Source organism: Ananas comosus, unplaced genomic scaffold (genome assembly GCF_001540865.1).
Source record: "Ananas comosus cultivar F153 unplaced genomic scaffold, ASM154086v1, whole genome shotgun sequence".
NCBI lineage: Eukaryota > Viridiplantae > Streptophyta > Magnoliopsida > Poales > Bromeliaceae > Ananas > Ananas comosus.
In genome coordinates this window covers 1-10,844 of record NW_017893556.1, presented here as the reverse complement: position 1 = coordinate 10,844, position 10,844 = coordinate 1, and the positions used below count along the sequence as shown (strand labels likewise).

At 37.5% G+C, this 10,844-nt stretch overlaps 2 protein-coding genes across 5 annotated transcripts; one reads left to right on the top strand and one right to left on the bottom strand.

Moving 5' to 3' along the window:
- Nucleotides 1-824: 824 nt before the first annotated feature.
- Nucleotides 825-7,938, top strand: LOC109706302 (pentatricopeptide repeat-containing protein At5g56310-like). 2 transcript variants are annotated; one of them, XM_020227074.1, is made up of 3 exons: nucleotides 825-2,783; nucleotides 5,298-5,425; nucleotides 7,536-7,938. In XM_020227074.1, exon 1 carries the CDS (start codon nucleotides 915-917, stop codon nucleotides 2,589-2,591), a length of 1,677 nt encoding a protein of 558 aa, XP_020082663.1. In that variant the 5' UTR covers nucleotides 825-914; the 3' UTR covers nucleotides 2,592-2,783; nucleotides 5,298-5,425; nucleotides 7,536-7,938. The 2 variants fall into 2 exon arrangements, with proteins under 2 accessions (XP_020082663.1, XP_020082665.1); XM_020227076.1 differs by lacking the exon at nucleotides 7,536-7,938 and adding an exon at nucleotides 2,896-3,184 and having other exon boundaries at nucleotides 5,298-5,415.
- LOC109706301 (kinesin-like protein KIN-14B) lies at nucleotides 3,191-9,927 on the bottom strand. 3 transcript variants are annotated; one of them, XM_020227072.1, is made up of 13 exons: nucleotides 9,701-9,927; nucleotides 9,285-9,441; nucleotides 8,550-8,941; nucleotides 8,371-8,454; nucleotides 8,102-8,272; nucleotides 7,880-7,986; nucleotides 7,552-7,730; nucleotides 6,708-6,869; nucleotides 6,023-6,238; nucleotides 5,516-5,553; nucleotides 5,277-5,404; nucleotides 3,704-4,976; nucleotides 3,191-3,529 (listed from the first exon to the last, which is right to left on the bottom strand). In XM_020227072.1, exons 3-13 carry the CDS (start codon nucleotides 8,809-8,811, stop codon nucleotides 3,414-3,416), a joined length of 2,736 nt encoding a protein of 911 aa, XP_020082661.1. In that variant the 5' UTR covers nucleotides 8,812-8,941; nucleotides 9,285-9,441; nucleotides 9,701-9,927; the 3' UTR covers nucleotides 3,191-3,413. The 3 variants fall into 3 exon arrangements, with proteins under 3 accessions (XP_020082661.1, XP_020082660.1, XP_020082662.1); XM_020227071.1 differs by lacking the exon at nucleotides 9,701-9,927 and having other exon boundaries at nucleotides 9,285-9,606; XM_020227073.1 differs by lacking the exon at nucleotides 9,701-9,927 and having other exon boundaries at nucleotides 8,371-8,419; nucleotides 9,285-9,606.
- Between the last annotated feature and the right edge of the window lie 917 nt (nucleotides 9,928-10,844).

Genomic DNA, 10,844 nt, shown 5'->3' with positions numbered 1-10,844 from the left:
TATAATATAAAGATAATAATACAGTAAAATTTTATCTTTTATTTTTAAATTATGCAACATATTTTTTTTAATTTTTAAAATTTTTCGTTTCTTTATTTTTTTTCTATTCCTCCACCACCACCACCAAACTTAATAAAAAAAAACCAAGGCAATTGAATATGGCGTTGTAAGAAATGATGGTGCGGTGGTGTAGGAGATAATTGTGCCACCACACGAGGTTGAGGCCATTAACGTCGGAGCGCGGAACGAGGGTGGTGATGACAATCATACGATCAGAATAATCAGGATGGCAAGGAAAAGAAGAAGAGCGAAGATTAAAAAAAAAAAAAAGAGAAAAGAAAAAGGATGATAAAGAATAATAAAAAAAATGAAAAAAATATAATGTACCATTTATATCACACTATTTGTATAACAGTTGCACGATTATATTTGGATTGTAAGATTAGAAAAAAAATTATTTTATTAAATTTTAAAACTTTTGTGTATGAATGTAATTTTCTGTCTTTTTAGAAAAATAGATGTAATTTTTTTTGTCCATTGTATATTTTAAGAAAAAGAGAAGTTAATACGACGAGAGAAAGAGAGAAAGAGAACCATATTTTGAAAATCTAGCCTTAATGTATAAAATCTAAAAATGCACCGCGTTAAAAAAAAAAAAAAAAAAAAAAAGCAAAATCAGTTAAATTATTTTAATGCAAAAATACCAAAATATAATGAAAATTATAAATTACATCTACTAAAGTTTTAGCTACATACGTATATCGGTATATGGTATATCCCTACGTCCTCGCCCTCGAAAATGTGTTGGAGCTTCCAAAAGTTTCCATGCTGCATGCGAAGGTTCTCCACTTGTCTAGTCCGAGGCTCCGAGCTCGACGTCGCTTGCGCGATAATAAAATGCTCGGCGCAATCCGATGCGTCTTCGACACCACCTCCCTCTTCGTTCCCTCTCCTTCTCGCCTCTCCCACCTCCCTCTCCCGCGAAGAAGAACCCTACCCATTCCCCCATACCTCTCCACCACCTCCTCTCCCTCCTGAGCCGCTCCTCCACCCTCCCGCACCTCGCCCAAATCCATGGCCACATCCTCCCCCGCGGCCTAGACAGGGACAACCTCCTCCTCGGCAAGCTCGTCCATGGCGCCTCCCTTCTCGGTTTCGTCGACTACGCCTTCTCCATCTTCAAGCACCAAGAAGACCCCGATACGTATTTGCACAACACCATGATTCGCGGCCTCTCACAAAATGGTTCATCCAAAGATGCCATTTTCATCTTTAACTCGATCCAAGTCGTGGGCTTGCGCCCGGATACTTACTCTTTTCCCTTCGTGTTGAAGGCTATTGCGCATTTGGGTATGCTTGAATTGGGCAGAGAGGTTCATAGCCAAGTTATTCGAATTGGGTTGGGATCGGATATACATATCTCCACTGGTTTGATCCATACGTACTGTAATTGCGGAGGGATAGACGATGCCCGACAACTGTTTGATGGAATTATTCATAGAGATGTCGTTCTGTGGAATGTGATGATTGCAGGTTATGCGAAGGTTGGGGATTTGGACAACGCGCGTGTGCTGTTTGATAGAATGCCCGAGAGGAATGTGGTCTCGTGGACTACGATGATCGGTGGTTATGCTCGGTTGAAACTGTCGGATGAGGCAATTGCATTGTTCCGGAAAATGCAGGTTGAAGACGGTATTGAGCCGGATGAGATTTCCTTGTTGGCTGTGCTCTCAGCTTGTTCGGATTTGGGTGCACTCGATTTAGGGGAGTGGATACATAGCCTGATAAACAAGCGCGGGTTGTACAAGACGGTGCCTCTCATGAATGCACTGATGGATATGTATGCCAAGTGTGGTGATATTGCAAGAGCATTGGAGGTCTTTGAGAAGATGAAGAACAGAAGCGTCGTAACTTGGAGTACAATGATTGCGGGTTTTGCACTAAATGGGCTTGGAGTGGAAGCTCTGGAAGTGTTTCATCGAATGGAGAGAGAAAATGTTGAACCAAATGATGTCACATTTTTAGCAATCCTATCTGCTTGTAGCCATATTGGAAAGACCAATTTGGGTCATCGGTATTTTGATTGTATGAAATCACGTTACAGGATTAAACCTAAAATTGAGCATTACGGATGTATGGTTGATCTTCTCGGCCGTGCAGGTTGTCTTAAGGAGGCTTATGATTTAGTTCAAAATATGCCTTTTGAAGCAAATGAAGCAATATGGGGAGCTCTTTTAGCTGCCTCTAGAATATATGGTGATGTTGGTCTTGGAGAAAAAGCCTTAGTGCATCTCATTGAACTTGAGCCACATAATAGTGGGAATTATATCCTGCTATCAAATATTTATGCGGCACAGGAGAGGTGGGATGATGTCCGGAAGCTTAGGAAGTTGATGAAGGACAGGGGAGTAAAAACTATGCCAGGAGCAAGTTCTATTGAATTGGATGGTGCGGTTCATGAATTCACTTCTAGAGATGGATCTCATCCTTGCTTGAACAGGATATTTGAAGTTCTCTGTGATATAAGTAGGCACTTGAGGATGGCGGGTTACGTCCCAAATATTTGTGGAGTGCCGTTTGACTTTGAATAAGGATGGGGAAATAGTTTCCAACTCAGTTTTGCTAATTATTTGGAACAGAGAGATTGGACTGCCCCTACAAGCTGCAAATTCAATGAGTAATACGCAATGTGTTTGTGACAGCATTTGAGTCGTCCAACTACAGTTCTGAAAACAACATTCAATCCTCAATTCTTGTGCCTGTACATTAGACCATATGAACTTGTGAGTTTTGCCCTCTTATTAGCACAATCTTTGAAGTTGCTCCCTTGTCTCCTTATTAACCGGGAACGTCTCTTCTTTCCTCTTAGCCTTCTAACTTGCTCTACATTGTCAGATATGTCGTTTCGCATTCCCCATAGGAGTAACTATGGTCTAATTTTGATGGGTCAAGACATAGGTCAAGCTCTGATGTGCACATGCAGGCTGGCCGGCCTGCCCGCCAACACACAAGCACGCATGCGCACGCATATATATAAGCACTTCAGTTCTGGTATAGTATACTTGGACAAACTTAGTTCACTGTAAACAGGAAGACTGGAAGAGATGCATGATTCTCAATTGCCAGTGCCCACCCAAACAATCACAAAAATGAAGGGAGGGAAGAGGGGACACATGAAGAAAATGTAAGATACGAAAGATAACTAATCTTTTGGCAAAAATGTTGTTGCACTGGGAGACTATATAATTTATATTGGATGCTATAATTTATACAATAAAACCATTTTTACACACTAAATAATTGATGTACCTTGAGACAAACCTTATTTCTCTCAAATTGCAACTTATGAAGGCAACGTATGGTATATTGCCCATGGATGTGTGCTCGCCTGGTTAAATGGAACTCAACTTACTTTAAAACATTAAGCCGTCAAAGAAGTCATCACTTAATCCAAGACTTTGAAATCCCAGTCCGAAAAGAGCACGCACCCATAATATCTGAAGAATCTGCATGAAAAACTCAAATATTCCTGAAAAGACGAAAAATACAAGACAATTTAGACTAGTTGTTTAAAGATCAGAAATCTATAACAGATTAACTTGACCATAAACAAAAACCTTAATATTTGTTTAAAAAGACAGTTTGAAACTACTGTTCTTTCTATTGATGTAACTTGGAAATGATGTTGTAGCTAGAAAATTACCTATGTCATGTTCCTCTTCTTGGAATCTCGTAATACTTACTTCTGCACCATTAAAGGTTTCTCTTTGATCAACTTTTGGTAGATCGGAAAGTAAGCAAGATTTTTCAGCATCTTCTTTTGATTGGCAACTGTTAAGAGTTTCTTCCTTACAGCTGTTCATTTCCTGAAGTGCAGGACTTTGTGCTTGTATTTTAGTTGATTCACTACCAATTTCAACTTTATTGGTACCCTCAACATATTCTTTTTGGCACTCCATTATTAACTCGTTCTCTTCGGTTGCTTGACCATAATCCTCTTTGTGGTGGTTCTTGATCTCTGTTAATTCACTCGATGAAGCGTCAAATCCATTGTAAAATTTACCCACTACCATGTTTTTAGAAGGATGGTCAATTTCCGTTGATTCACCGAATTGCTCCACTGTGCCATATAAGCTTACTTTCTCCGTGGTGTTACTTTCACTCTTCTCATTAGGCGCTTCTAAGTTTATACTCTGATTGCAAAGTTGAATATCTGCCTTACAAATCTCCCTTCCCTTGTTCTCTTTGTCAAATGCAAAAGCTAGAACTCTTTTACTTCGACGAGTATATGTACTAGTCTTCTCTGTAACTTTTAGATTGAGCAATTCGTCAATGCCCAAATTTTTCTTATCTCTGGTATCCTTAGCCGGAACTTTTGCTAACTCTTTTATACATTCATCATCATCAGAAGTCAATGTAGTTCTTGGTGATTTCTCCTGTTCTGGGAAAATTACTTGTTTAATCTCGTACTCAGATCCGGCTTGACTAGATTCAGTTCCATTTTCTTCACTCTCCTTCCAATTCAAGCTAACTGCTGATATACTACACTCAGAATTATAGTCAGAGAAGCAAGCACCCTTTGAAGGGGAGATAATGGATTCAGCATAAACAGAGGAAGGCCTCTTCTTTGATGGTATTGGTGGTTTCTTCCTTGTATTAAAGGCATTGTAATGGGTTAGGCCTATTTTATGTTGACTACAAATTGTTGGTCGCATAAATCTAGGCAAGCCAGCTGAAGCTTCTGAGAAGTTTCTGGAACTTTGGAAAGATATTGCTCCATCAGGATACTGCACCTCTTCAATGGATTGATATGAATCATCAAAACTAGAGTTAGTCGGATTCATAGGTCCTCTTACATGTTTGAGTCTGTCTTTGAGCTTCTTTATGTTTCTTCTTACTTCTTCACATTCTCTCTCTAATTGTTTCACCTTCTGTTCCATCTGCGCCATTGAGAGTTCTCTCTTTGCTCTTTCTCCCTATCAAAATATCTAAATGTTAGCATTGTACTAAAGAGCACAACCACATTTTACAATTAAAATAACGTAAAGCTCTCATTTGTGTCAATAACAAAGGATACTACTGAATTGCTATTGGTAAATGAAGCTAAATGTTTTGTGCCACTCTGCAATGCAGGTTATTCAACTAAGCAACATTGTATCTTCTAAATGATAATATTTAGTATTAGTGCATTTAACTTAGAACTGCTTTAGGTTTTACTTGTAGCTGAACTACCTCAATGGTTAACTTGATACAATATTTAAATGTTGAAAACTTACTTCTGACTCTTCATTTTCCAGGTGAATGCTTCTCACCCGTGTTGCAAAACCCAAGGAACAAATGGTCTCACACAAATCTTCTTCATTGGGGCTGACATGGACAAGCATCAATGTTTTTGAATCAGATCCTGTAGGCATGTATTCACAAGGTGAGCAAAGACTTTAGAACCATAGCCTATCCGACTATGTAGAATTATTGTGAAGATTGAGTTTGTTAAGAAAAACAAAATAGTATTTACCAAGGGAATCACAGAGAACTTGTGTTAGCTTGCTATTCCTGTCAAATATGGAAAACTTGAACTCAGTGCTTAACCACATTTAGGAAGTAAGAAAACTCTTTTGTGTCAGAATATTATCAGGTTAGTATAGCTTTAGTTGGTCCTTTAGATAAGAATATAGTAAAAATAAGCAACAGCTTATATTAATCTGACTTGGTGCCAGGAGATTTGAGTACCTGCCTGATGAAGCTATTTAGTCATGGAAGACAAACTAGTCTTATATATGCATGATTTGACTGCAACAGAGTATAATAGAGAGATTGACCCTTTTCAGAAAGCCTCACTTTTTTTCTCTCTTTTTTCTCCCCCTCCCCTCTTAATACTAGCCCACTTTTTAACCTTTGTAACCTTCTCTTCTACAAATATGAGTCCAGAAAAGAACCAAGCGAAAAGAGTTTAGCTCAAATTTGATAATTGTACAACAGGTTTCATATTGGAAGGCCTAGTAACTATTCTTGCTAATATTACCTGTAAGGCACATGAGATTTTTTACTTTGGAGTGCGGCAATAACATCTCCTAGTGCTGAGAGTGATAGATTTATAGCTTTTCCCTCTTGGAGCCTTCTTCCACTTGCTTGGGTCTTTAATAGACGTTCACTTCCACCTAGGTCAACCATCCATAGTTTGTTTGTTTCTCTTCGTCTTTCATGTGCGTTAAAGCAAGTCAATGATATGCGGATCAAGCTGTTCCATGCATAAAATGGTTAAATTTAAGATTACAAGACAAGTTCCCATCATCCAAAGATTACTTTGTAAATAGGGTAGAATGCATCGCTAGTCCCTGTAGCTATTCTGATATTGTGCCTTGGCACTGTTTTTTTTTGTTTAAACACACTAGCATCTGAACTTTCTTAATTATTACACTTCCATCCTTGATCATCAAAAAGTAAATATATTTTCCTTGTAAAAGCACCATTTTTATGTAGAATAACTTCTTTTATTTGATTTTAACTTGAAACAAAGTTGAAAAGGTCATTTTATAATAAACGTCAACAGGTGTCAGTTTTTTTAACTGTCAGGGATGAATTTGCAATATATTTGAAAGTTCAGAGATAAGTTTTTAAGTGCAAGGTTTCGGGATCAACTAGAAATATCGGAATTAAACAGGAATTATTCATACATTTTGCCCTTGTTAGCAGGTTTGAAACTTTACCAGTGGGATCTGCTTGACATGGAATTCACCATGGTAGAAGCCGTTGATCTAAAACGCATACCAAGCTCATATAATCGTATCACCTGCTGAAAATCACTAACCTTGATCACAACTAGATTTTCAACTTCAACGCCTCCCTCTGGACTCATTTGGATTGAGAGACTGTGTAGAGATAAAGACAATGATATAATCACATAATTTCTTTTATGCATACATTGAAACTACAAGATGTATTTTCAATTTGTGTTGATGAAAATTTGGCACAGTTGGACAAAAAATGGTGTGCATATTTTAAGCATTAAATAAATAAATAATAAAGCGTCTGTTGTCAGATTTCAGATAATAGAACTGACAATTATAAACTCATCCAGAACTTGAGGGCAGATTAGATGAAAATAATAAAGGTTGTGTATGACAGATATCGGTGAAATTGTCTGTATGATTTTTTTGTGGAATAGCATGATCAATTTCAACAGATCGAAAATTGAAGGGTACAGATGATTCTGCAGATAGAAAGGCAAACTCTGGACAGTCTAGGAGCATCAGTATGGATAATCGAAACATAAGACCTAGACATTACTCACTAGAAGTTCCAAATAGATTTCTTTTTTGGACACAATCGCCTGGTGCGAAAGGAATTCTGCAGTGAAATACGAAAGTTTATCAAGCTTAGTAGTATAGTATTTCATCTAATACAAACCGCACAGTTTCAGCTATTAATCAAATGATGTTAATATCAATGTATTACTTTGTTGTGCACCTATGCTCAGTACTGCATAGTTCGGCTTGAATAATATTAGTAGTTTTGTAACTATGTTACTAGTTCAGTGTAGAAAAAGCCTACCATGGTGCCTTTTGAACCCTTCTCTTCCTGCTGTTTGGAGCAAGCAGATCTCGAAGATTGCCCATATATATTTCAAGCATACTGAAAGTGAACAGAAATTTATAGTTGCTCTCCGCTGCACGTTCCAACAATGCTTTAATTCCTCGTGGCACAACACCCGGATTGTCAGGCTGACCTTCCTAATTCATGTAATAAACAAATAGTATTTAATTTTGGAAAAAAGAGGCTTTTGTTCTTTCTTGGAGAGGCTTATTTTCTTTCTTAGTTATGAAGTGTACTGTTTAATCAAAGAAATGGCAGTAACCATGTTGCATGTAGTAAATCTTACCATTGTGTAGGTTTTACCGGTGCCCGTCTGGCCGTAGGCAAAAATACAAACATTGTACCCATCTAATGCAGAGTTAATCACTGGTTCAATCTCAGAGAAGACTTCTTCTGTAAATTTTCATTAGCAAAAGTTCATGAGCATGTTGTTTCTGAAACTAAATTCTAGCTGAATCATAATTTGAGACCATTATGATTTGGACTTATTCTGTGTTGATTCTGATACCTTGGGTCGAATGTGGGTGGAAAACCTTGTCGAATCTGTATTGCTTACTCTTGTTGTCAGCAACTCTTAGGGAAACGTTGCTTGAATCTAGATTGAACAGGGGTGGCTTGTAATATGCATAATTTACATCAGTTGGTGAGGGTCTTATACGGCAAAACACTCGAATATTCCCTGAATATTGTATGGAAGTTCCATTAGCCTAAGTAAATTTGTCATTAGAAAAAACGAGCATGCAGTGAAAATGGTTTAATTCAGGATAAATATATTACCTTTCAAGTCTAAATAGTCATTTAATGCCTGTCTCCTATGTAGTGTCAACTGCTTTAATATGGAAGTAAGGGAATCAAGCTCATCTATTACAGGGGAAAGAAAAAACAAAAAGAACAAGCTGTAATTAAGGAAGACATTAATTTACCAATGTGAGTGTGATATGAAATGAAGATTGTACCTTGAATCTTTTTAACTGAATCATCGGTTCCTCCATCATTGTTAACAGAAGGCTGAATCTTTTCAAGAGGGGTGCACTTTATTGATGAACTGGCAACTTCGTTGCTTGATCGCAGGTCCTTGATGATTTGTCGGACCGATTCGATCCAACTTGGAGTTAAGTTTCTTTTAAACCCCACCAGTGATTGAATAGAATTAGGGAGACTTCGGATGGATTTTTTGCTTGGCTGTGCAACTTCATATTGCTTATCCATATTTCTCATAATGCACAAACTGATATCAGGCACCTAGAGGGGGGACTAAGATAAATGAAGCCTGTTAGCTTCATTCACTCTCTCTTTAGCCCCATTTTCTCTCTCTTTTCTTCTAAAGGTAGGTGACATACTATGCCATCTATCAATGGAGAACACAGAATGGTAGATATGAAGGGGGGTTAGAATTAGGTTAAAAGTAGGAGGAAAGGGTTGCTGAACTTAAAATGTACTACTTGACTAGCTCAGCATCAAGGAGTGTACAAAAATCTCTTCTATTTTCTTTGCAAAATACATTGTCATTTTCCTTAGCAAGATGTAGAATTCCAAATAATCGTCTGTTGTCAAGTGAAGAAAAAGGGAAGAAAATACCAGTTATGTGAATTTTTATGTAGCTAAACTTTCTCTCTCTCTCTCTCTCTCTTCCATCTTAATTGCAGAGTTTAAATAACTGTATAAAGGAACAAATTGGAGAAGAGAACTACCTCTAAAGAGCTTCATCTCTACATCAAGCTACTGTACGACAAGTCTCAGGTCTCTATCACTCCTCCACAAAAAGGTCAGTTCTACTCCAATCCACCCAACCAATGCATTTTTTTTCCCTATTTATCTTCTTTGTTCAAATCTCTCCATGAAAGAAACCTGTTAGAGAGAATTGAAAAAGCCGAAGTAAGACAGAGTGTGAAGGTTCTGCAAAGGAAATTGTTAAGTAACCAAAAGAGGGTCTTGAGAACATCAGTGAAAAGAAAGTTGCATGATATCAAGCAATTTTTATCTTGAAGACAAGGATTTGTGGTTCCTATGTCAATCAGAGAGTGACAGTAGGAAACACCAAGGATAGTGGCTTGCAACCAACTTGGACTGTTTTGTTCTTAAGATATCAAATAAGATCTTTCTATACCTTTATTAGGGTTTTGGGAATTTGGAACTTTGGAAAATAGGGTTAACACATGCATCTTGGTATTAGCATTGGCGAAGCAGCAGCAGCTGCTGCAGCTCCCTGCATTTACTAACTGAACTGTAGAGGTAGCTCTCCTTGGTTTGAGAGAGAGAGAGAGAGAGAGAGATTAAGCTAATAGAAATAGGATGAACCCATCATAGGATTAGTGGCTTGCAGATGATGGGTATATTCAATGGATTGTTTTTTAGTCTTTAACCTACCTTAATATGCCCACCAACCATGTGCTTGGTCAAAGCAGCCACATATACACAAAACTATCCAACCAATTCTTAGGAAAGTTAGAAGGAAGGAAAACTCCATTCCAACTCCCTGTAGACTCTGGTGACCACAACACAGCCATCTAATTACTTAACTCCGAATGGAAGTGCAAAACAAATTATTGGCTTTGCATTTTACTGTTGATCTTGGTATTCAAAGGGTCCATTGGGTAGGTTTTGAGATCAAATCTACAGGGGCACTGTAATTTATCTGTGATGTTGTACTTGTAAAACTATCAATCTTATTTTTTGATGTTTTGAGATATGACACCAAATGAAACCAAAGTTAATTGCTTTGAGACTAACATGTGGGAGCAACTTGTGTGGGTCCTGTGGGACATCATGACTATATATATATATTGTTTCAAAAGGACACAGGATTCTCAATTTTGATGGCTCTGAAGCCATGTCAGCACTTGTCTGTCAAAATCTTTTCTTTTATTTTTCCGAGAGAGAAAGAAAGCATGCTATCCGCTTCGTTTATTTCACTTAGAAATAAACTTAGCTGAAAATGTGAATCAACTAGGATTCGAACTTGGGTCTCGGGTATCAATCACCAAGACTTTTTGCCACTTGCGCTAGGGACAGTTGGTGTTGAAATCCTGTTTATCCCACTTATGAGGAGAAGGTTTTTAATGTAATATTCAAGCGGATTAATCGTGTACCAATCAAATAATAACATGTTAATTTTATTAATTTTGAAGTAGAAAAGAAGATGAATTACTTAGTTGGTTTAGATTGACATCTGATTTTTTTTTTAAAGTGGTATGAATATTCAAGAAAATATTATTTAAAGAGAAAAAAAAACTCTATTTAACCTTGGGCAT

What these genes read in the sequence shown, in the direction of transcription:
- LOC109706302 (XM_020227074.1), top strand. Translation starts at nt 915, where the DNA reads ATGCGTCTTCGACACCACCTCCCTCTTCGTTCCCTCTCCTTCTCGCCT.
- LOC109706301 (XM_020227072.1), bottom strand. Translation starts at nt 8,811, where the DNA reads ATGAGAAATATGGATAAGCAATATGAAGTTGCACAGCCAAGCAAAAAA. An exon ending in CCACCCACATTCGACCCAAG is followed by an intron (nt 7,987 to 8,101) that starts GTATCAGAATCA and finishes GAAAATTTACAG; the next exon opens with AAGAAGTCTTCTCTGAGATT. An exon ending in ATGTCAAGCAGATCCCACTG is followed by an intron (nt 6,239 to 6,707) that starts GTAAAGTTTCAA and finishes TGCATGGAACAG; the next exon opens with CTTGATCCGCATATCATTGA.